Source organism: Ursus maritimus, unplaced genomic scaffold (genome assembly GCF_017311325.1).
Source record: "Ursus maritimus isolate PB19 unplaced genomic scaffold, ASM1731132v1 scaffold_16, whole genome shotgun sequence".
In the NCBI taxonomy this organism is placed as follows: Eukaryota; Metazoa; Chordata; class Mammalia; order Carnivora; family Ursidae; genus Ursus; species Ursus maritimus.
Window position 1 is genome coordinate 11,637,515 of NW_024424008.1, and position 22,716 is coordinate 11,660,230.

Genomic DNA, 22,716 nt, shown 5'->3' on the forward strand with positions numbered 1-22,716 from the left:
GGAGCGGAGGCCCGTCAGCCGGTCCTCCGTCTGCAGTACCTGCGCAACTTCATCCACGGGGGACCGCCCGGCTACGCTCCGTACTGTGAGGAGCGGCTCAGGAGGACCTTCGTCAACGGGACGCGGACACAGCCACCCAGCTGGCTGGAGCTGCAGGTGCGGCCCCTGGCCCCACCCAGGCACTCGAGTGCGCATGTGCGCGTGCGTGCGTGCGCATCTAGTGCACTCCAGTGCCCCAGAAACAGTCCCTGCTTTAGGATTTGTGGTTCTTCCAGTTCTGGGATTCCAGGCCTGTTGGAACCGGAAAGCACCCAGTGGACTCCCATCTGTTTTATAGTCAAAGTCACTTGGGCAGGGGGGTTCCCTCTGTGTCTTAATAGCTTCACCTGTAACATAGCAATGATGACACTCATTTCACAGCGTCTTGTGATGGCTGCAACATGTAAGGGCAGATGTCCCTGGCATGTGGCAGTGCCCAGTCTCCCAGTCCCAACGCCCAGGTTCGGGGGCCTTAACGGTGTTTCAGGATGGGGAGCACTGCGGGGCTCCCTGGGCATCTGTGACCAGCCATAGGTGATGTCCTGGTGGGATGCTGGGGTCCGAGGCTCTGGGGTGGCCCCAACCCCCTAGGAGCAGGGACCCAGGAAACCCAGAGGGCGTGAACTGGTCTGAAGTGAAAAGATCCCCGTTTTCAGGCCACCAAGTCCAAGAAGCCCATCATGTTGCCTGTGACATTCATGGACGGGACCACCAAGACCCTGCTGACTGACTCAGCCACCACGGCCAAGGAGCTCTGCAACGCGCTGGCTGACAAGATCTCCCTCAAGGACCGCTTTGGGTTCTCTCTCTACATTGCCCTGTTTGATAAGGTTTGCCCNNCAGAGCCGTCGTCTCCTCTCAGCCGCTGGGAACTCTGCCTCTGCCCAGCTCGTTAGGACTGTGGAGAGCACCGAGAAATCTGGCAGTGCGGTGGGAGCTGGAAACCCAGGGCTCACTTCTGTCACATGTACCTGGGCTGAGTCAACCCTCCCCTGGTACCGGAGAAGAAACATGGCAAACAGGGACCGGGGAGGGGGCGTGCAGCTACTTTGCTCTCCGAGATTCAGTGTTCTTATTTGCAAGTTTGTGCAACCCTGGGCACAGCTGGGCCGGGGGGTGGGTGATCTTGCCTCCACACGCAGCAACACCACAGGCGGCAGAGATGCCCCTCACCCTCCACTCTGGCAGGTCCGGGGACAGATCCATGTTGTCCGACAGAGTTTCCCTGAATTTTTCTCAACTACAGAGAGCTCCCGTGTTTTCACTGACCACTTGCCCATCAGAGTTTCACGTGGCGCTCACACTAGGAAATGGGAACGCCCACGTGGCTGTGCCGACTCAGAGCCCCCGGCTGGGATCCCGAGGTCTCATCTGCTTCTTCCCCGTGACTCGGACACGTGCCTGCCTTCTCTGAGCCCCGGTTTTCCATTCAAACAAGGACAGTTCGCACAGTTGATGGCTCTTTGTAGGTCCTTCCCTGCCTGCTCCCCTTTCTGCCTGCCGACTTCTAGCCCTGTGCCCGCAGGTGTCATCCCTGGGCAGTGGCAGTGACCACGTCATGGACGCCATCTCCCAGTGTGAGCAGTACGCCAAGGAGCAGGGGGCCCAGGAGCGCAATGCGCCCTGGAGGCTCTTCTTCCGCAAAGAGGTCTTCACGCCCTGGCACAACCCCTCCGAGGACAACGTGGCCACGAACCTCATCTACCAGCAGGTGGTGCGAGGGGTCAAGTTCGGGGAGTACAGGTGTGAGAAGGTGAGTGACTGAGTCTTCTGCCTGAGCTTGCTCAGCTCACAGCCCTCTGTTTTCCAAATTTGGGCTGAACGTTACTGTCTGTGACCCACCTTAGGTTACGTAGAGGTTAGCCTGGCTGAGGCTTCTTCTAGGGGAATGCTGCCCACGGGAACAAGGGTTTTGAAGCCTAGTGTGAACTCTGTCGGTGGAAGGTGTTCACACTGCTGCAGTGCTCGTGCATGGTACAGAGTCTGTGCCTCAGAATGCACTGTGTTGTTCTGCGTTCACCCAGAAAACTCTGTTCTCAAAGTAGGGGATCCACTCGTTTAGACCAGAGTTTGCAAATGTGTACTCTCTTCGTTTCCTTTTAAGGACAGGAGTGATATGGAATAACTCGTGTTGTGTTATTTTATTTATGATGGTTCTCATGGTGCCTGTGATTCTGTCGGTGACCGTGATGGGGGAATGAGGAAGGACGTGGTGGAAGTGGAAGGGGTGGTTGTTGTTGTTGGTGGTGGTGGTGGTGACGGTGGAGGCAGCAATGGTAGAGGGTGGTGGTGAGGGTAGTGGTGATGATGATGGTGTTGGTGTTGGTGAGGGGGCAGGTTTGGTGGCCTGGGACGGTGCCAGGTTGGTGATGGTGACAATGGCGTTGGTGGTAATGGTGGTGGTGAGCTGACACGCAGAATGCATGAGCCCAGCCATATCAGTTGTTAAAATTCTGAAATGTTTTGAGTGGACTGGGAAACATCTACTGCCTTCAAGACACCCAAGAGCCTTTCTCTATCCCCTTCCGCCACAGCCCTGGTGAGCCCCAGGCAGACATGACTGGGGCTGCCGTGTACCGCCCCAGGCAGAGGAGGGGCAGATGCCCAGTCCCCATTATCTGTCTGGCCCTCTAAAGCCTCTGCAGCATAACCTCCTTGTTGTTCACTACTTGGACCATCCCGGGGTGGGGTGGTGATGGAGATGGTAACGTGCCGCCCACCCGCACTCTGACAGCACCAGAGGTACCCAGGTCCCCGCTTCTCCAGGGCAGTCTGTCAGCCCCAGTCGCTGGCTCACAGGCTGGGAATGTGGTGGTTGACCCATCACCGATGGGCTGGCTGGCCTCTCTGGGTCAGCTCATGTGCCTCGTGCTGGCGCTGAGGGCACCCAGGAGAAGGCAGCGGTGTGGCCCTGCCTTTAGGGAGCTCATGGTTCCACCAAGCAGATGAGAACTTCTGGGGGATCAGTGAGAGCAGTTTCCCAAAGCCTGGGATCGACAGCTGCAGGAGGCAGGGCCCTGGGGACTTCAGTGGTCTGGAAGGGCTTCCCAGATGGTGTGTGAACTGCACACACCTCTCCCTCCCCATCTAGGAGGATGACCTGGCGGAGCTGGCCTCCCAGCAGTACTTCGTGGACTATGGCTCTGAGATGGTCCTGGAGCGCCTCCTGAACCTCGTGCCCACCTACATCCCTGACCGCGAGATCACGCCCCTGAGGACACTGGAGAAGTGGGCCCAGCTGGCCATTGCCGCCCACAAGAAGGTAGGAGGGCAGGGCAGGGTTTTGGAGGAGGGGCTATCTGGTGACCTGGGATGAGAGGCAAGGACCCAGGCAATCAAAGGGGTCACGGCTCTCACTGGACATGTGTCTGTCCATAGGGCTGCTGGGAGAGAGGATGGCACCCCCCACCTCCTGCCTCCGAAGCAGCTTTCCTCCACCACAGATATCGGTTCACCCATATCTTATGCTGTCCACTCCAGGCTGGTGCCAGGGACAGAGAGATCAAATCAACCCTACAGCCTCATGAGAGAAACCATGGGTGCAAGCGTGTCAGGGGCCCCTGCTCCTGGCCTGGCCACAGCCTCTTACTAGAGCTGCGGTTCAGGAGTGTTGGCGCATGCTGGGAGAGCTTCTAGGAAGCACACCCTCCTTCCTGCCTGGGGAACGTCACGTACAGACCCCTCAACCTCTTTGCTTGAGGCCCCAGCCCATAACCAGCCTTGAGGAGCTCTCTTCCAGGCTAAGGGGCCTCCAGGTACTAGAGGAGGGGTGGCCTGGCTGCTGGAGGGAACCCACCGGCCTCCCCGCCTCTTGGCCCAGAGCCATCTTTGCACACAAGTTCCTTGGGGCTCTGCAGACCAGCTGTCTTTCAGCTTTCTATACCACACGCCCTCTTCCTTAACCCAGGGGCCCCATGTACCTCTCCCACCCAACTCTTTGCTTTCCCTGGTGAGCGGCCCACAAGCTTCCCCTCGTCTCTGAACCTGCCCTGCACCCTCTCTACATCTAGGCCTGGCTCCCCCACCAGGCCCTCCCCTCCAGCCCCCTGCAGAAGAGATGCGTGTTTTCCCTCCACTCCTGTCTGTCCAGGCAACCTCTTGCCCCTCACCTCTCACACCTGTCAGCTGCTGAAGCCCATCTATTCTACCTTCCAAACAGGTTCCGTCCCTCTGAGGACACCCCCACCCCCACCGCGGGGCCGCCTCAGTGTTCACTGCCGTCACGCACTTGGCACGTTCTGGGCCAACTGCCATCATTCATTAATTGGTTCTGTTTGGGGTGCTTGCCATGTGTCGGGCACTGTACCAGGCCCTGGGGACACAGCCGTGAAGAGGACAGAGGTGGTCTCTGCCCCTCAGAGCCCACAGCTGAGCTTGCTGCGTCTCTCCTTTGGACCAGAGCCTGCTGGCCTGTGTGTCCCGTATCCTGGGGCCGGTCTTCCCACAGAGTGCACAGCTGTGAATTCGCATGGCTTTTAGGGTCGGAGGGGTAAAAACATTTTATCTGGGAACCATTTCAAACTTATGGAGAAGTTGCAGGTTCAAAAACCTAGAACTGTATACCCCTCCCCTTGACCCAGACTCACCAGGTGTTCTGGGCTGCGTTTCCTTTATGATCCCCTCTCCGTGTACGCACGCGCAGTTTCTTCTAACCCCCGTCCCCTCCTGGGAGGACTCTGCTTCCGGCCCTCTCCGCACATGGTATGCACGTGCGTCTTTGCCCATGTTTGTGTCCAGAGATGACAAATACCATAAGTTCAATTTGATGTGTCCAATTCTACTCCAACCCCACCAAGTTGTTAATAGGGCTCCGAGGGATATTTTTACATAATAAAATGCCGGGGCTTTAGTTTTCTGCGAGCAGCATTGCATTACCCCCTGGCTGCTCCAGCCCTCCCCTGCGACGATCTTCCTCCCTCCCAGGTTCACCTGTCGGGTTCTGCTAACAGTCCAGTCTGGCAGTGGCTGCCTTGTCTACACGTCCACGTGACTTGGCTCTTAGGTGCCCATTCCCCACCCCTCTTCCCGGTGTGGCACACACACCCCTGCGTAGCCACACATGTGCCCGTACCCCAGATGCCTCCCACTCACCCATGACTTCGGGCCTTGGCACACCTGCCGACCAAAATCGTGGGCTTTTCTGTCATGGCTGAATTGGCAGCTCCCTGCAGGTGTGGGACCTGTGGCGTGAGGGGGGCGGCTGTGGGCTGATGGGATGCGACAAGGCCACGGTACACAGGAGGGCACCTTAGTTCCAGGGCACTCCTGGCTTGCGGGGCACAGACATTGGATCTCCAGACAGAGCTTACGTGATGTCTTTTTTCCCCTGTCCCTCCCCCTCCAGGGGATTTATGCCCAGAGGAGAACTGATGCCCAGAAGGTCAAAGAGGATGTGGTCAATTATGCCCGTTTCAAGTGGCCCTTGCTCTTCTCCAGGTTTTATGAAGCCTACAAATTCTCAGGTACCCCCTCAGCCCTTCTGCCTTCCCACCTCCCTCCACGTCCTCCCCCACCCCACCCTCTATGGCTTCCGCCCCCGTGGAAGGAAGGGATGGCCTGAGCCAGACTCTGCAGTCAGCCCGGTGCTTCCTCGTTCCGGTCAGGAGGCAGGGTGGCTCCTCCCTCCCCACAGTCCAGGTGCTCAGCGACACTCCGGGTTAGATAACGGAGTGACTGCTAGGATAATTAAGCACCTGCTGTGTACAGAAGCAGGCAGCCCAGAGTATAGGCTGTGCTGAGTCCCAAGCAGAGCGTGGATATAACGGACACACACCCGCGCGGGCCACTGGCTCCGCCATCCTCGGGTCTGAGTGACTGGGCGTCTGCTCCGTGCTAGGCCCTTCACCAAATATCTAGCTGGAGGGAACCCTGGGGCTCAGTTGACCCCTCCCCCTGTCCCACCTCACTCCAGGGCAGGGACTTGTTCAGAGCTGCACAACGAACGGAGGCAGGGCTAGAACTCCAGCCAATTTTCCTGCTTTCAGTGCTCTCTTCCCGCTGCACTTTGAGTTTTGACCTGTAGGGAGGTTGCGCTCTCCGAGGCTCAGCTTCCCCGTCTGTAAAATGGAAATCCGTGTACCTGCCTGGCGGGCACGAGGACTGGGGAGAGTTGGGCCGTGAGTGGGGCCGCCTCCCTCTCACTGCCGCGGTCTCTGCCCCAGGCCCCAGCCTCCCCAAGAAGGACGTGATTGTGGCGGTCAACTGGACGGGCGTCTACTTCGTGGATGAGCAGGAGCAGGTGCTCCTGGAGCTGTCCTTCCCCGAGCTCGTGGCCGTGTCCAGCAGCAGGTTAGTCCAGCTCCCCCCACTACCCGTCAGTGCAGAGCAGGGAGTCGTCCAGCCCTGCGGAGCCCAGCGGCAGGGGTGTGTCGAGCCCGGCGTTCTGACTCAGGGAAAGGAGAGGGCTCCTGGAGCTTTCCTGGGGGCCCTGGGGGCCTTTGACAGGAAGTCACTGCCTCACAGAGGACATGAGTGAGGAGCGGAGACGTGCAGTCCCCTGTCCCGGTCCCGTGCACTTGAGCAGTCTGTGCCGCACGGTGCCGACCTCTCAGGCACCTTCCGCCTGATCCGGGCCTAGGGGTCTTCATGGGGCATCAATAGATGGGTGTGGGCAGCTAGGAGGACGGCTGGCGGCAGTCAACTGTGTACAAAGAGAGCCCGGCCTGGGATTCAGGGGCCTGGGTGGGACTCACGTCCATGTCCTCGCCCCTGAAACAGAGCTGTTAATAGTTGCCTTCAGCAACAGTGGTGAGGGATCAATGCAACAGTCAGTGGGAGAACTCTGCAACCTGAAAGGTGCGAGCACACTAGAGCAGTGGTGGGGGGGTCCTGGGATAGCCTGGTGTTCCAGCGGGCGTTCCCCTGATCCCAGGCTTATGGGAGTGTCTCTGGGCAGTGTCCGCTGTGGGCTGGGGCTGGGCACGTCCAGCTCTGATCAGGCATGTGCTGGGCACAGGGAGCAGGGTGATATGATAGGCCTTGCCCTCTTGCAGCTTCCTTCAGTTGAGAGAGGAGATAGACATTGAACAGGCTATTTTAAAGCAAGGACCAGAGTGATGAGGACTGTGGGAGGGCAAGGAGGACTTCCTGGAAGAAGCAGTATCTAGGCTGAGATCTAAAGGGTGAGTGGGAATTATATAGCCAAAGGGAACCAGGCCGGGCCCTTGCAGGCCTCGCTCTGGACCATGTGTGACTTTGGCAGGGCCATGTCTCACCCTGGCTGGGCCGTTCTGACTGGGCTGGCCTTGGTCTCCTTCAGGGAGTGCCGTGTCTTGCTCTCGCTGGGCTGCTCTGATCTGGGCTGTGCTGCGCCTCACTCGGGCTGGGCAGGACTGACCCCGGCTGGGCCCTGTTCTCCGTGTTGGTCCTGCAGGGGAGCAAAACTGGTAGCCCCCAGCTTCACACTGGCTACCATCAAGGGGGATGAGTACACCTTTACCTCCAGCAACGCTGAGGACATCCGTGACCTAGTGGTCACCTTCCTGGAAGGGCTCCGGAAGAGGTCTAAGTACGTGGTAGCCCTACAGGACAACCCCAACCCTGGTGAGTGGTCCTGGCACAGGCCGCCAGGCACTGGGGCTCCGGGCATCAGGCAGATCATGCACCTTGGCCTTGGCCTGGCAGTCAAGACTGTCAGTGCCTGTTACCACCCTGCCCCAGATACCCTCAGCTCCACCTGGACCAAAAGCCAAACTCCGCACCTTCCCTCTGTGCCCCACGGGGAATCTTCCTGTCCTCCCCCTTCCACACTTACACTGTCACGTTCTCCGGGTGACATCAGGGGTTCCTCTTCGGTAGTCTCCAAATACCCACCACCTTCAAATGAGGCCGGCGGTAATAGCTACCCTCGCTGAGCGTGCCCGGGCCTCTGCCGCTCTCGGTAGAGCGTGGAAAGGGCAGAGAGCAAACAGACCCTGGCCCTCCTCTCAGCAGGGAAAGGGGCTGAAAACAGGGAGAGTCCCTGTGACAGTGCAGTGACCAGGGAAGCCCAGAGCCTGGAGGGGAGTCCCCCACGCAGCCTGGGGTTCGGGGAGGAGGTATGTGTGGGTGTAGTGTTTGAGGCAGAGAGGAGAGCACAAACCCAGCACAGACACTAGAGAAAACAGGGGTGTCTGGGAACGGCAGGTGGGGTGGTTCGGCTGGAATGGGTGAGGAAAGGGAGGAAGGGCAAGAGACGAAGGGGAAGAAGTCAGGAAAGCCAGCCCACTACAGCCCTGTGAGCATGTTGAGGAGGACGGCCTTTCTCCTCAGGGCAATGGGGAGCCATGGAAGGCTTTTGGGCAGGGAAGTGGCCTGCTCCAATGGCCATGTCTGTGTGAAGGGTTGCGGCAAGGTGGAGGCAGGGTGACCAGTGAGCAGACATGAGAGGGACAGGGCCTCAGTTATTCAGTGGGGAGCAAACAGCTTATAGGTCATCAACCCAAATAAAGATGTTGCAATCCAGCCTGTCTTTCTCTGCCCCTATGTGGCCCTGCTCACCTCTGCCTCCCAGCGGGGGAGGAGTCGGGTTTCCTCAGCTTTGCTAAGGGCGATCTCATCATCCTGGACCATGACACAGGAGAGCAGGTCATGAACTCAGGCTGGGCCACCGGCATCAATGAGAGGACCAAGCAGCGTGGGGACTTCCCCACCGACTGCGTGTATGTCATGCCCACTGTCACCATGCCACCGCGGGAGATTGTGGTATGTGGCTTGGGGGTGGCAGATGGATGGGAGTCTCCTCTGGGCCTCTCTGTCTTCTTTCCATATCTGTAAAAGGGAGTGAGGAATTATAATAGATTCATGGTCTGCAATTCCCGCGAAGATGATCTGGGGGGTCTTACGGGACCACAGACTTCAAGTTGGGGAAGCTGTCAAACCTGGGCCAGTGGCCAGTGGCCTAGAAACTGCATCAGATGAGGAACTGCCGGGATGGGGGATGCGAGGTTAGTGGGGAGGGAAGCATCACCTTGCACTGCCTGCGAGCAGAGCTGGGAAGGGAAGCCGTGGTTCTTCCGCATCACAGCCCTGAAGACTCAGAGCCTGGCTTTCCAAGTCTGCTAAGCTAGACTCCGTTGACTGGGCCGTTCTCACACCACACCCCCCGCTTCACCCAGGCTTTCTGACGGGCCCAACCTGGTTCAGACACAGGGTATTAAGGAAAGGATCCGCACGATGCAGGCAGCAGTTGCTTCAGAGATAGCAAAGAGTGAAAAGGCTCCTAGGGTCAGAATGGGGTGAGGGTCAACCCCATGGTGGCTACCTTCCCCAGCCCCAGTCCAGAAGGCTCTAGGCTTTACCATGTTGATCCCGGGGGTCCCAGGAGAAGAGCTGACCTCAGACCCTTGTCTTTGGTCTCTAGGCCCTGGTCACCATGACCCCTGACCAGAGACAGGACGTTATCCGCCTCTTGCAGCTGCGGACAGCAGAGCCCGAGGTGCACGCCAAGCCCTACACACTGGAGGAATTTTCCTACGACTATTTCAGGTGATGGGGAAAGGGTAGGGGGGGCCAGGACAGTGAGCTATAGGCTTCTGCTACTGGTTGGTGTGCTGGGGTTGCCTTGGGATGCTCCCATCTGTGAGCAGGGGCTGGGTCAGAGGGAGCAGGAGGACAGTTTCTGACCCTTCTTGTGTCATTTTATCCTTCCTCCACTTAAGATATTGTAACTGTGGCCACCCCAGCTGGGGTCTTGGGCACTCATGACTCATGCCTGTGCCTTTCTCACCAACTCACAGTCCTGGTGGGGAACTAGCCACAAAACTGGGCAGCTGTGATTGTGTGTTCCCAGCATTGTGGTGGGGATGCTGGGGGATGAGGGTGGAGACAGAGGACAGGCTTCCTGGAGGAGGTGGCGTCCGAGCCGAGCTGTACAGGGAGTGACCCGGGTGGAGGAGTGCTGCAGGCAGCACACGCCAAGGCCAGAATGGAGAAAGCAGAGAGGGACAGAGGGGAGGAAGCCATGGAGATGGGCAGGGCTGATTTTCTAGCTGAGAAAGTAAGGTCTGGGGAGGGCTGGTGACTCATCCCAGGTCACCCAGCGCAGCAGGGAGGAGCGGGGCCTTCTGCCTCCATGCACAGGTGGGAGAGGGGCGGGTCTTACAACCTGGGGGTCAGTGCTGACTGTGTAGTGGCAGGCCCCCACCCAAGCACACGCTGAGCCGGGTGATGGTGTCCAAGGCCCGTGGCAAGGACCGGCTGTGGAGCCACACACGGGAGCCGCTCAAGCAGGCACTGCTCAAGAAGATCCTGGGCAGCGAGGAGCTCTCGCAGGAGGCCTGCATGGCCTTCATCGATATCCGCGCCTGTGTGGTGGGCACCATGGCAGGGCAGGGCAGGGGCCCCAAGGAGGGGGGGGCCCCCAGGGGAGGGGGGGGCATTGGGTCCCTGCCTCTTGAGTTTTTATCCAGATACCTCCTTCCTTCTGAGGGGCCTAGTTGGGTCCTGGGCAGTGTGGAGGGATGTGGATCCATTTGCCCGGCTACTTACAGTGTGCCGGGGGCGGCCTCATCCACTGTCTCCTCTGACCTTGTCATTCAGTGCACAGATGTGTACTGTGTCATGTGCTAGGCCAGGCATGGAGACATAGCTGCGACCAGCCCCAGTCCTGGCCTCATGGTGCTTACAGCTAAAAAAGGCAGACGTGCTGACTGGGGCAGTGCTGTGATGGGGCAGAACTGATGTGGGCTTGGAGGAGGGTAGGTGGCCTTTCTGGAAGAAAGGGTATCTAGGCTGAGCCTGAAGACTGAGCAGGCCCTAGTCAGTCAAAGGGGAGATGAGTGGAGAGTGTTCCAGACAGAATGAGCATGCCCAAAGGCCCCGAATCACAAAATGATTCAGCGCAGGTGGAGGGCAGAGGTCTAGAAGGAAATCTGAAGACGTGCGCGGACTAATGAAGGGTTCTCAAGTCCTGTTAAGAAACTTGGACTGCAGCCCAAGGCCTTGAGGAGCCACCAAGCGGCGGGGTGGCACAGTCAGATTTGTGATTTGGAACGTCCGTCCTGGTTGCTGTGAGGACTTTGGATGTGGGGTGGCGATCAGGTGGGACCACTGGTGAGGACACGGCCAGAGGAGTTGAGGCAGAGGGTGGGCAGTCGCATGGAGAGCGGGGTGGGGGGGGCCAAGCCCATCTCCTGAGTGAGTAGTCTGAGGCCCAGGGCCACACACTTGGGTAGGCTGACCCCGTTAGAGAGAGTGTGGCCTCCCGGGTCAGTGTTCCCCCCACATCCGTCGCAAGGCTTCCTTGACGGCTCCCTACCCATGCTCAAGTACATGGGCGACTACCCATCCAAGAGGACGCGCTCGGTCAATGAGCTCACCGACCAGATCTTTGAGGGTGCCCTAAAAGCCGAGCCCCTCAAGGACGAGGTGTACGTGCAGATCCTGAAGCAGCTGACCGACAACCACATCAGGTGGGTGGGGGTGGTAGGTGGGTGCGGGGCGGCCTCCCCCGCTAGTGCTCACAGCTCCCCACAGTGACAGGGAGCTTCCTCCGTCCCGAGGCAGCAGCCGGCCCTGCCTGGCAGCAGTCCTTCCTCACTAAGGGCAGGGGCTGCCGTCAGATTCCCTCACGTCCCACCTCTGCCTCGAGGCCCAAGGGAGTCTGGTCAAGAACCAAGAGGTGGTGGCTGCGCCCTCTGAATCTGTCCTCCAAGTTTAACAGCAGCAGGTCCCCCGAGACTTCCTGCCACTCGCTGCCTGAACCTCCTCTAGGCATCCGTCCCCAGCCCAGACGCCACTGTCTGCCTGGAGGTTCCATTCATAGGCCCAAGTCCCAGCCTGGCGCGGGCTGCACTCTGCTGGCCGCCAGCTGGAAGCTCTGGCTGAAAACTCTCACGGGCTGGTGGTGTTGAGTCGCAGAGCGTGTCACTTTGTCCCTGCTGGGTCGGACCGCAGCAGGAATGGGAAGTCAGGCCCATGCTAAGTCTCAGAGTCTGAGAGAAGCCCCACCCTCTCCCCTTACACCCAGATCCCCAACTCCCTCCTCAGCTTTGCCATTTTCTGAACCTCTTACAAAATCCACCATTGAACCATATGTCAGATCTTTTCATGCTGCCAACCCTTTATACCTGCTGTGCCCACAGCCAGCATTTATCTCTCTTTTTGTGTATCAGAATTTGCCTCAGCCTTCAAAACCGAGATCAAATGCCACCTCCTCCTAGAAGCCCTCTATGCTTCTTTCCTGTCAGGCCCAAGGACCTCAGAGTGGTGCCGGAGGGAGCCCAGAGGCTGGGCTAACTCTGTGCTACTCAAAGAGTAGATGAGCTAAAGAGCTTTTGCCAGAACACAAACCACGCACTGCTTCCCTCATAGGAAAGTCTTGCCAGGAAACAAAATCGTAGTTGAACCAAGAGTGCTTGGTTGACAGCAGATTTTCAGTCGGGCTCGAGCACCTCGCTTCCAGGGCGCGCGTAACGGTGTGGCCCGGCGTGGGCTGGCCCGCCGCACCCTGAGGAGCGCTGACGGGGTCTGGCTGTCAGCCAGGTGGGTCTGGGCAGGCCCGTGCTGGCCCGCGTACCCCCGCCGGACCCCGCCCGTCTCCCGGCAGGTACAGCGAGGAGCGGGGCTGGGAGCTGCTCTGGCTGTGCACGGGCCTCTTCGCGCCCAGCAGCGTCCTCCTGCCCCACGTGCAGCGCTTCCTGCAGTCCCGCAAGCACTGCCCGCTGGCCCTCGACTGCCTGCAGCGCCTCCAGAAAGCCCTGAGGTACGGCGGCCCGCGAAGAGCTGGGGCCAGGGGCCGGGAGGTGTTCCCAGCCGCACCGGGCTGGCGGTGTCCCTCGGGGATGAGGACGGGACCACACACGAGAGGTGGGACCCGCCCGAGGCTGCGGCCCGCCGGGCCCGCGCAGGCGCGCTTTGCGTCTGGCCGTGCAGAAGGGCCTATGCAGGCCTGGCAGACTGCGGGCGAGGCCGACACCTGGGCCGCACCTCGAATTCTGCAAAGCCCCCTTCATCCTCCGCCTCACTCGGTCCCCTCCACAGTCCGGAGTGGCGGGTTCTCTTCTCTCACGCTATAGTTGAGGAACTGGAGGCTCTGAGAGGTTAAGTGACTGTCACCTGGTAGGAAGTGGTGGACAGAATCAGAACTAGGGTCTGTCTCCAAAGTTCCCTCTGTTCCGTGCGCCCTGTGGCCCCCTGAACCCGCTGACTCCTGACTGCCCCTCCACCCATCTCCTGGTTTTCAGAAATGGGTCCCGGAAGTACCCCCCACATCTGGTGGAGGTGGAGGCCATCCAGCACAAAACCACCCAGATTTTCCACAAGGTCTACTTCCCCGACGACACCGACGAGGTGAGGGCTGCTGGCTTCTTGGGCACTGGATGCTCCCGCAGGACCGGGCTCCCTGAGGACACAGGGGCAGCCCTGACACCTCCCCCCTGCCATCCCCACATTTGCCCCCACCCTTGTGCTCCTCAGTGGAGTCAGGGCTCAGCTGACAGGCTAGAGACTCTGTCGGGAGACCTGGGGTTCCCAGTCCGACCTCCTGGTGTCTCCAGCAGCTTCCTTGAGAAGATCACTCTTCCCTCTCTCTGAGGAGGCTCTGGCTTGGAGAAAAGTGCTCTCTCCCTCTGAGCTGAGTTTTGTGCTGGTACCACTCCCCGCTGCCAGCTCTGTCCCTGGGCACAGGCCCGCCTGCCCCCACGGCCCCACTGAAGCCTCCCTGTTGCCCTGAGCCACTTTCCTGCAGGCCTCTTCCTTCCTCCTCACCTGACCTGGTTGTCGGTCTTCCTGTCCAAAGGTCCTGTTTGTCTTCCCGTCATGCCCATTACGTCAGGTTGCTTCGTGACTGCTACTCCCTACCCCATCTCAGCACAGGGGCTCATTCAGATAAATGAGTCCAGTACCGAAACTTTTAGTTTGAAAAGCAGTTTTAACACTTGTCCAGGGACTAGAGACTCAGAAATGCCATAATAGGATTGCAGTGACAAGGGCAAGAAACGAACAGATCCTTTCCTGTCCCTCCAGTGGAAGGTTATATGAAACAGTGCCCGCACCTCCCTCTAACCCAGGCTGCTTCCCCTCTGGCCTTTTTCCTCCCCTTTCTGGAATTTGCTTTCTTCTTCCTCCAGCCTCTCTCCTCCCAATCACCCCACCCATCTGTGCTCCCTGGGCCTCTCATCCCCATGCTTGTATAGCCAGGCCCAGAACCCTGGAAGCAGAGGCCAAGTCTGCTTGGAGGGTGGGAAGGACATGATCTGGGAAAATCTGGACAGAAGTTGACTTTTTCCTTTTCTTAAATGCCATGCCCAGCTCTAGACCCATGGGGAAGGTGCCCTCCATGGGAGGGGAGGGGGGGACAGGAGGGGACTCAATTTAGTTGCAGGCACAGATAGAGGGATGCAAGAAGCCCCAGCAGAGGCCTTGCTAGAGCCAAGTAACCACCTCTGCTCCCAACACTCCCCAGGCCTTTGAGGTGGAGTCCAGCACTAAGGCTAAAGACTTCTGCCAGAACGTCGCAGCCCGGCTGCTCCTCAAGTCCGCAGAGGGATTCAGCCTCTTTGTCAAAATTGCAGACAAGGTGGGTCGTGGGTCACTGGCTATTTATCAGACCCCTGTTGGTCTGTCTGTTGGAACATTTGCTTGGGCCATAGGAGCTGGGAGCTCGTGGGGCAGCAGGGAGGGGAGAGAATGAGGGAGGGAGAGAGGGGAGGAGAGAGTTGTGCTTGCATGTGGCATCTGTGTCCCTCTCCTTCTTACATCCCTGCAAGGGCCCCCTTACTTGTAGGAGCTTCCCCTAAATCTCTCTCTTCTGACGCAGAGCAGAGCATGGCCTCAAACCTCTTGGGAGCCATGTGGTACTTCATGTTCTGGATACACCAGGCTCAGCACTCTGCCGCAACACACGTGTCCTTCCAGATTTGATTTGCCTTGCTGAGACCAATTAACCCTTGAAATAACCCTTGAAAGGAGGGTGATTATCCCCACCTCACAGATGGCAAAACCTGGACTCAGAAAGGTTAAGTAACTCATCCAAAGTCACGCAGCAAGAACGCAGACTCAGATAGGTCTGACCCCAAGGCACAGGCCCCTGCCACATCCATACTGCTCTCCCCCACTTCTGTGTCTGTAGAGGTCAAGGGCTCAGCTTTAGAGCCTCTTCCTGTGGGAAGGCTTCCCTGACCGTGTCAGGGAGATCGGGTGCTCTCTCACATTCCCTGTGCATCCACATCTGTCTCCTCATTTCACAGCTGTGCCAGACACTGGGGACCCACAGGTGATCTCAGTGAGGTCCTGGACCCAGAGGAGCTCAGAGCCTGTGGGAGGAGTAGGTCACGGATGCTGGAGAATGTCCAAGGGGGGGACTGGGCCTCATTCTTGGCCTTCTCCCCAGGGTCTAGGGAGACGTGCAGTTGGTCTGTGCTGAACGACGAATGACAGGCACTCTGGGCAGGAAGTAGGCTCTGTTCTGGACACATTCAACAGGCACAGTCAGGACAGGGTGGGACACTGCTTCTGGTTGCAGGAAAGGGCCACCAGGAGGGCCTTGGATGGGAAAGTGAGAAAACTCAGTATTGCTGGAACTAAAATGAGTGGACTGCAATGTGCATTTCCCTAGGTCATCAGCGTCCCTGAGAATGACTTCTTCTTTGACTTTGTTCGACACCTGACAGACTGGATAAAGAAAGCACGGCCCGTCAAAGATGGTAACGTGAGGCTGGGTCCTGGGATCATGTGAGGCCCGGAGCTGGACAGGTGCTGGCTCAGCGCCATACAGCGAGGCCCATCTGTGTGGGACCTGAGCTCGGGCCTCCTCCAGGGCTTGTGCTGGGCGACCCTCTGTGCTGGGACCCTCTGGGTGACTGACTGCCCTCTGCCACAGGAATTGTGCCCTCGCTCACGTACCAGGTGTTCTTCATGAAGAAGCTGTGGACCACCACAGTGCCCGGGAAGGACCCGATGGCCGATTCCATCTTCCACTATTACCAGGTGAGCCGCCTAGCACCTCTCTGCTGTGGCTGCCTCCGCGTGCTGCTAATCCCGCTCTATTTGGGGAAAGCAGGAACCTGCTGTCCTTGCCAGGAGAGGGGCCTGTAACAGCTAGGCCTCTGAGAGGTTCCTGATTCCTGCTGGGATCCTGGGGACTGGTTCAGCCTCACACTCTTCTCCTTCCTTAGGGCCTTATACTTTCTTTTGAACTCTTAGTCCCCACCTGTTCACACCCTTCCCTTGGTGAGGGGCTGTCCTCTGAATTCCAGGTTCTGCTGCTCTAACCTGGGTGTATCCGGGTGTATCTGAGGCCTCAGTGTGAATGCGTAAATGCTTTCCAGCACAAGCATGTGCCTGTGGGAAGCCGGGGGTGGGGTGGGGTGGGGAAGCCTTCATGTTGAACCTCTATTCCGTGTCTGGCATTTTTCACTCATTTTGCCCTCCCAGCAAACCCCAACAAGTAGGCATGTTTTCCCATTTTATATATAGAGAAACTGAGATGCAGAGAGATTAAGTGATGTAATTAGGATGACAGGGCAGGTGAAACCGGGGTTTGATTCCATGTCTTCACAACAGCAGACTCCGCGATCTTTTCTGGGCTAGCCCATTTACCTTTACTATCTACCTGTGGGGCAGGTGGACCAGGATGCTGGGAAGGCTGGGGGAGGCAGGGCTGGTGGCTGCCATGGTAAAGAGACTCCCGGCTCCTGGCCTGGGAGTCAGCAGGGCTCGTTCACACGTGAGCTCTGCCTCTCCCCACGGTGCCCATGTAGTGAATGAAAATGTGAATGTCAACTGCCAGTTCCCCCAAGGCAGAAACCCACGTCAGCCTTGACACCTCCCTCTCCTTCCTTTCCCCTGTCCCAGATCATTCACCTGATAACTTCACGTCCCAAATTTCTCTAAAATCCATCCACATCTCTCCATTACCACCTGTACCCACTCGGGTCAGTCCATCATCTTCTCTAGTCTAGATGAAGCAGTAACCTTTCCCCTGAGCTCCCCTGTCCATTTCCCCCCGCCTTGAATGCATTCTCCACGGGGGGGGGGTGTCCATCATGCTTTTGGGACCCTCTCAGTGGCTTCCCATGGCTCTCAAGGTAGAACCCCAAATCCTGACTGTGGCCTTGCATGGGGGTGCCACCAGCCACTTCTGCTGCCTTGTCTTTTACCCAGCACCCCACTGTTCACTTCACTCCAGCTATAAAGTTCTCAGGTATGCTAGGGAGCCTTTGTAACATTCTCTCTTTGGGAAGCTATTCCCTAGGTTCTTTCCTTCACCTACTGAGCTTTTAGATGTTATTTCAATCATAAGGGAATTCTTCCCTGTTTTTAAGACTAAATCAGGTCATCTGGTTATATGCCGTTATAGCACTGAGAAGATTCCTTCAAAGATTATAATTATACATTGATTTGGGAGGATGGTTGTCTGTTCTGGCCTTGACTACAAGTTCTATGAGAGGAGAGAGGGTATATGTTATTGCTTAAAGGCCCTGGCTCAGAGTAGATGCTCAACAGATATGTGTTGACGTGGTGGATGGGTGAATAGGCAGTGACTCAGTGAATGAATAGGTGGAAGAATGGATGGTGGGTGAACTCATGGGTGGCTGTTGGTGGGTAGATAGATGGACAAATGGGAAGTGGATGTGGGTAGGTAGAACCATCTGGGTGGGTGGATGGATGGATGGGTAGATAGTGGGTGAGGAGATGAAAAGGTGGATGGATAATAATTGACTCAGGTTTCTAATCTGCAGTGTGTCCTCAGGCCAGCCTCAGTTTCCCTATGCTTTAAAGAGTGGGTATGACAGTTGTGAGGCTGTGGGTGGTGTTGGCCCTTTAGAGGCTTCATCTTTGCTTTTGGTCCACTCCTCATCCTCAGTTACTCTGTCTCTGGGTCTGGAAGTTCAAAGTGGGGAAGGGGCTGGTGTTGCTGATGAAACCAGCTGGTCTCCAGGGAACACAGTGGGAGGAGGAGGTCAGCCTGAGAGGTGTTTTTCAAGGAAGGACAGGCTTGGAAGGGGAGGGGTGTGGAAGAGTCTCAGGTTCACCGACTGGTCACTCTGAGTTTCTCTGTCTTTGAAATGGGGCTGCTGACCTCACCAGACTCTTATGAGGGGAGAGGAGATCATATTCATACATGGCTTTGCTTCCCAACTGTAACGTGCTGGATCGGTGCAGGCATGACTGCTACTGCCCTGTGCTGTGCTGTCTCCCCTGGCGGCACAGTGTCAGCTGAGGCTGGAGAAGCAGGTAGGCCCAAATGTGCAGTAGGGTAGTAGATGCCGCTGCAGGCTGGTAGGGAAGGAGCCCGCTTCCTCCAGCTCCCTCCGCACCTACGACCTGCTCTGCCTCTGGCAGGAGTTGCCCAAGTATCTCCGGGGCTACCACAAGTGCACGCGGGAGGAGGTGCTGCAGCTGGGGGCGCTGATCTACAGGGTCAAATTCGAGGAGGACAAGTCCTACTTCCCCAGTATCCCCAAGCTGCTACGGGAGCTGGTGCCCCAGGACCTCATTCGGCAGATCTCACCTGACGACTGGAAGCGGGTGAGTACAGAGGAGGCAGCAGGACTAAGGACACCGCTGAATGGGTTTCTGGGTACCCCATGGATGAGGGGAAAGGTGCTGGCCAGCAGCCTAGGGAAGTCTCTCTTGTGGCCCCTGTGTATGATAAATTCACCCTCCCATCTTCCCTTCCACTTGCTTTAGTATCCAGTCTTCCAGGCAAAGGCCTCACCTGGCCTCTTGGTAGTAATCTGCCCTGTCCTGGTTACCAGGGTGACCTGATTTTACTTGATACTCTTTGGCCTGCTTGCTTAGGGGAGGGCTGGAAGGGGAGGGCGATCAGGATTCCATTAACTGGGATAAGGGGGGAGCCCCTCATGGCCTCCAGGACCCCCACCCTCTGCCTGGCCCCCCCAGGGCCCACGACAGCTGACAGTGCAGGTGGGATAGGAGTGATGGGAGAGGACTCTGACACATGCTCCCCCGGCAGTCTATCGTCGCCTACTTCAACAAGCATGCAGGGAAGTCCAAGGAGGAAGCCAAGCTAGCCTTCCTAAAGCTCATCTTCAAGTGGCCCACCTTTGGTTCAGCTTTCTTTGAGGTGAAGGTACGTTACGGGTGGTTTCTCAGGAGGAAGAGGTCAAGGAGTGGGGGCAAGAAGGCACAGAAACTCCTCCCCAGGACTGTGGGAAATAGCCATGGCCTTTGCCACCTGCGCTGGCAAGGAAAGGAGGGAAGCACCCTCAACTTTGCACCACCTGGGTGTCTCAGCCCTGGGACACAAGGAACCACCAGAAGCTCAGCCTGGGAGGGAGGCAGATATGTAATGGAGAAGGAACTGTGCTGTGTGACAAGGGGAGCCCTCATCAAGGTGGTGGAGCCTCACAGGCCTACCCAGACTATGAAGGCTGAGGAGGCAACACCTGCACTTTCCAGTAAGACCCTGGGGAGAGTATTCCTGGCAGAGGGCCTAGCATGAGCACAGGAAGTGCAAGTGGTTGAGTATGGATGGGCGTAGGGTATGAAGCAAGCAGACTGCAGTGAGGCAGCTTGGCAAACAGGCAAGGGGATGGGTTTCCTCCTGCAGGTGGTGGCCGATTCTGGAGGGTTCCGAACAGGGTTGATGGGGCCAGAAGTGTACTCTGACTGCAGGGTGGAGGTGGGCCTGAGGGGCAGGAGCAGAGGTAGGAAAATGGTGGACAGGCTGGCATGAGAACTGTGGGGATAGGTCAGGATGGAGAGAAGGGGATGGCCTGTTTACATACCTTGGATGGGGGCCTTTTGAGAAGTCTGGCTGTGCAAGGAAGAGAGGGAGGCCCAAAGGTAAGCTGGAGGCAGGGGTAGAGTTCAGAGAGGGTTTTTAAATATGAAAGACATTTGGGCTGAGAGAGGAGAAAGCACAGACTCCTAGAGAAGCAGGAGAGAAGGGATGAAACTGCCACTGGGGAGGGTGGGAGATGGAGTCATTTGGGGACCCATGAAGGGATCTGGGTGGCACTGAGGGCCCAGCAGAGGTGAAAACCATGAGGTTGTGGCAGGGCCGCTAGCTCTGCTGCACCCCAGGCATCGAGCAGGCAGCAAGAGAGGGCAGCTTAACCCTAGCTCCCAGCTTTTCCTGCTCTGGGTTCCCCCAGCTAGATCTGATCATTTCTGGCTCTCTTTGCTAGCAAACTACGGAGCCAAACTTCCCTGAGATCCTCTTAATTGCCATCAATAAGTACGGGGTCAGCCTCATTGATCCCAGAACCAAGGTGAGCAGTGACAGGGGAGAGCAGGGGTGGGGAGGTGGACTTCTCTGTCTGCACCTCTAACAACAGTCCCCAGACCCAACCCCCAAAGAGGGGGTTGCCCTCTTGGCCACACATCTTGAGAAGTTGTCTGTGTTTGCTTTGTCAACTTCCTTTCCTGCTCCGTCAAAATTGCTCTCCTAGAGTTACTAGCCAACACCTTGCTACTAAATCCAATGAACTTGTTAGTACTTGGCCTATCAGCATCACTGGACCCTACCAACCTTTCCATCCTCCGACAGTGCTCTCTGTCCATATTGGTCAGGATGGCACACTGCACTTTGGGTGGGGGGCTGTAACTGCTGCTCATATTCATGGGCCAGAGCAGTCCTCACCAAGGGAACCAGGAAGCACAGTCCTACTACATACCCAGGAGGGGTACAACTGGACCATTGGCGAAGGGAGCCAATGGCCACCATCTTCCCCTTGTGCTCATGTGCTCCACGTTCCTGGTTTTTCTCTTACTACTCTTAGTCATTCTTCTCACATACTTCTGTGGGATTCTTCTCCACCCACACACATCACGCTCCCCAAGCTGTCCTTGTCATCTTCTTGTCTTCCACCTCAGGACCATCTCATTCAGGATCACAGTTGCAGTTTCTTCGAGCCTCTCTAATTTCCAGTTCCAGCCCCACATACCCCACAGCCTCTCAGACTTCCTTGGACGTCCCACCACCTGGCCCCAAATGAGGCATGGAGGCAGGGAGGCACCTGCCTCCCCCAGCAACTCCACAGCAGGGCTGGCTTCTATATTCTTGCTCCTTCTCTCGTCTGAGGGCCCAAGGGCTTTCTGGTGGGTGGTATCTATGGGCTAGAACTGACGGAGGTGAGGCCAGAGAGTCTAGAATGTGCAGCTTCAGACTTTCTCTGCTTCCTCAGGACATCTTGACCACTCATCCCTTCACCAAGATCTCCAACTGGAGCAGCGGCAACACCTATTTCCACATCACCATTGGGAACCTGGTGCGTGGGAGCAAATTGCTCTGTGAGACATCACTGGTGAGAGCTCTTCTGTTCAGGCCTGGTGGGCTTCCCTGCTTTGCCTGCAGCTCCAGCTATCCTCTCAGTCCCCAGAACAAACACAAGAGTGCATGGCTTGGCCTGAGATTGGGACCAAGGGTCAGATTGGGCCAAAGTCAGGTCAATTTGAGGCTTAGCTTAGGTCTGGGAAAGGGGCTTAATTTGGGGCTGAGGAAGAGACCCCTCATTTAATAATTATAGTTTGAGTGACTTTAGTATCTGGGAACTGAGCCTTTAGCCCCTGAGTTCAACAGCAGACGCATTAGCAATGAGGCTTCTTCGACTGAGCTGAACTTCAAAGGCATGGCTCAACTGGTAGAGCCTTTAGAGTCATCAGCATGTGAGGGACCTACAAGCTAGGGCCTTCACGTCTGGTCATAACAACTTAGAACCTTAGACATCTGGCTGGATGAGTCCAGCCCTTCAAGTATACAGCTGGGGAGACTGGGTCTAGAGCAGGACAGGATTATCCTTTGTCCAGGGCTCTGCCCTCTGCAGTTTCCTGGAAGGGTTCTGGGTCTGAGTGGGTTGGCTCTGTCACACTTTTTGCTCTGTTTATCTTCTTGCTGCTGTTTCCAGGGCTACAAGATGGATGACCTCCTGACTTCCTACATTAGCCAGATGCTCACGGCCATGAGCAAACAGCGGGGCTCCAGGAGTGGCAAGTGAACAGTGAGGGAGGTGGTGCTGGCTCAGGCCCATCAGCTACCTCTGCAGGTTGGGGAGGACTTTGTCATCTGGGCAGGGAGTCTGCGCCAGCCGGCCACCACTGATTACACCAACTTGGCTTCCTATCCTTCTTCCAGCGAGGCAGCCTTGCTGGGATGCAGAACTCCCTCGATCCACTCCTGAGGGTTGGTTCTAGTCCTGGCTTGCCGTGGCCTTCCTAGTAAGAGCCTGTGCTCCTTGGATGCCTTTCTTAGACCAGTCCTACCATGTGACCTCCCTTGACTTTCTGTGCACCACTGCAACAGGGGATCAAGAGGACAACTTAGTTCTCCATACTGGGACCAACCAAACCAAACCAACCAAGAATATTCTGAAACCTAAGGGAGTGGCTTAATTCCTGTAAGTCCAGGATCCTCAGCTGGGATGGGGGAGACAGACCACTTTTATATATTGCAGTGTGAGTGCTGAGCCCCTGTGCTAGTTCCCCTGATCACCTGAGGGTATAAAGGATGTGTTTAATCTTTTGGCCCTATAGTGTCTTTGCTGGGGGAAGGGGAGAGAGTGAGGGAGTGTGTATGGAACAAAGACAGGGCCCTGTGGGAGTGGCCTGTGTTAAGTATCTCCTCAGTCTATGTGTGCAGGGCTAAGCTGGTCTGTGTTTGGGGGTTGGGGTCCCTGAGCCCAAGGTGTGCTTGAAAGGGCTTAAAGGGACTGGTTGGGACCAGGGCGGGTTGGGGGTAAATGTTGGGACATCAGTCTGGGAGATAGGGACTTAAGTGTGCAGGGGCTGGGG

General features: G+C 57.2%; 1 protein-coding gene across 3 annotated transcripts in view; it reads left to right on the forward strand.

Moving 5' to 3' along the window:
* Positions 1-22,444, forward strand: part of MYO7A (myosin VIIA) — a 63,230-nt gene extending 40,786 nt beyond the window's left edge. The window contains exons 27-47 of one of the 3 annotated variants that reach the window (XM_040630892.1): positions 37-156; positions 696-869; positions 1,565-1,792; positions 3,131-3,301; positions 5,384-5,501; positions 6,201-6,327; positions 7,298-7,581; positions 8,531-8,721; positions 9,380-9,504; positions 10,155-10,312; positions 11,276-11,429; positions 12,566-12,721; positions 13,203-13,308; positions 14,423-14,536; positions 15,575-15,662; positions 15,839-15,945; positions 18,304-18,489; positions 18,938-19,054; positions 20,115-20,198; positions 21,114-21,233; positions 21,834-22,444. In XM_040630892.1, the coding sequence (XP_040486826.1) occupies positions 37-156; positions 696-869; positions 1,565-1,792; positions 3,131-3,301; positions 5,384-5,501; positions 6,201-6,327; positions 7,298-7,581; positions 8,531-8,721; positions 9,380-9,504; positions 10,155-10,312; positions 11,276-11,429; positions 12,566-12,721; positions 13,203-13,308; positions 14,423-14,536; positions 15,575-15,662; positions 15,839-15,945; positions 18,304-18,489; positions 18,938-19,054; positions 20,115-20,198; positions 21,114-21,233; positions 21,834-21,923 (3,018 nt within the window). In that variant the 3' untranslated portion in view covers positions 21,924-22,444. The remainder of the gene's footprint in view (positions 1-36; positions 157-695; positions 870-1,564; positions 1,793-3,130; positions 3,302-5,383; positions 5,502-6,200; positions 6,328-7,297; positions 7,582-8,530; positions 8,722-9,379; positions 9,505-10,154; positions 10,313-11,275; positions 11,430-12,565; positions 12,722-13,202; positions 13,309-14,422; positions 14,537-15,574; positions 15,663-15,838; positions 15,946-18,303; positions 18,490-18,937; positions 19,055-20,114; positions 20,199-21,113; positions 21,234-21,833) is intronic. The other 2 variants (XM_040630893.1, XM_040630894.1) reach the window with 2 other exon arrangements.
* Positions 22,445-22,716: the final 272 nt, after the last annotated feature.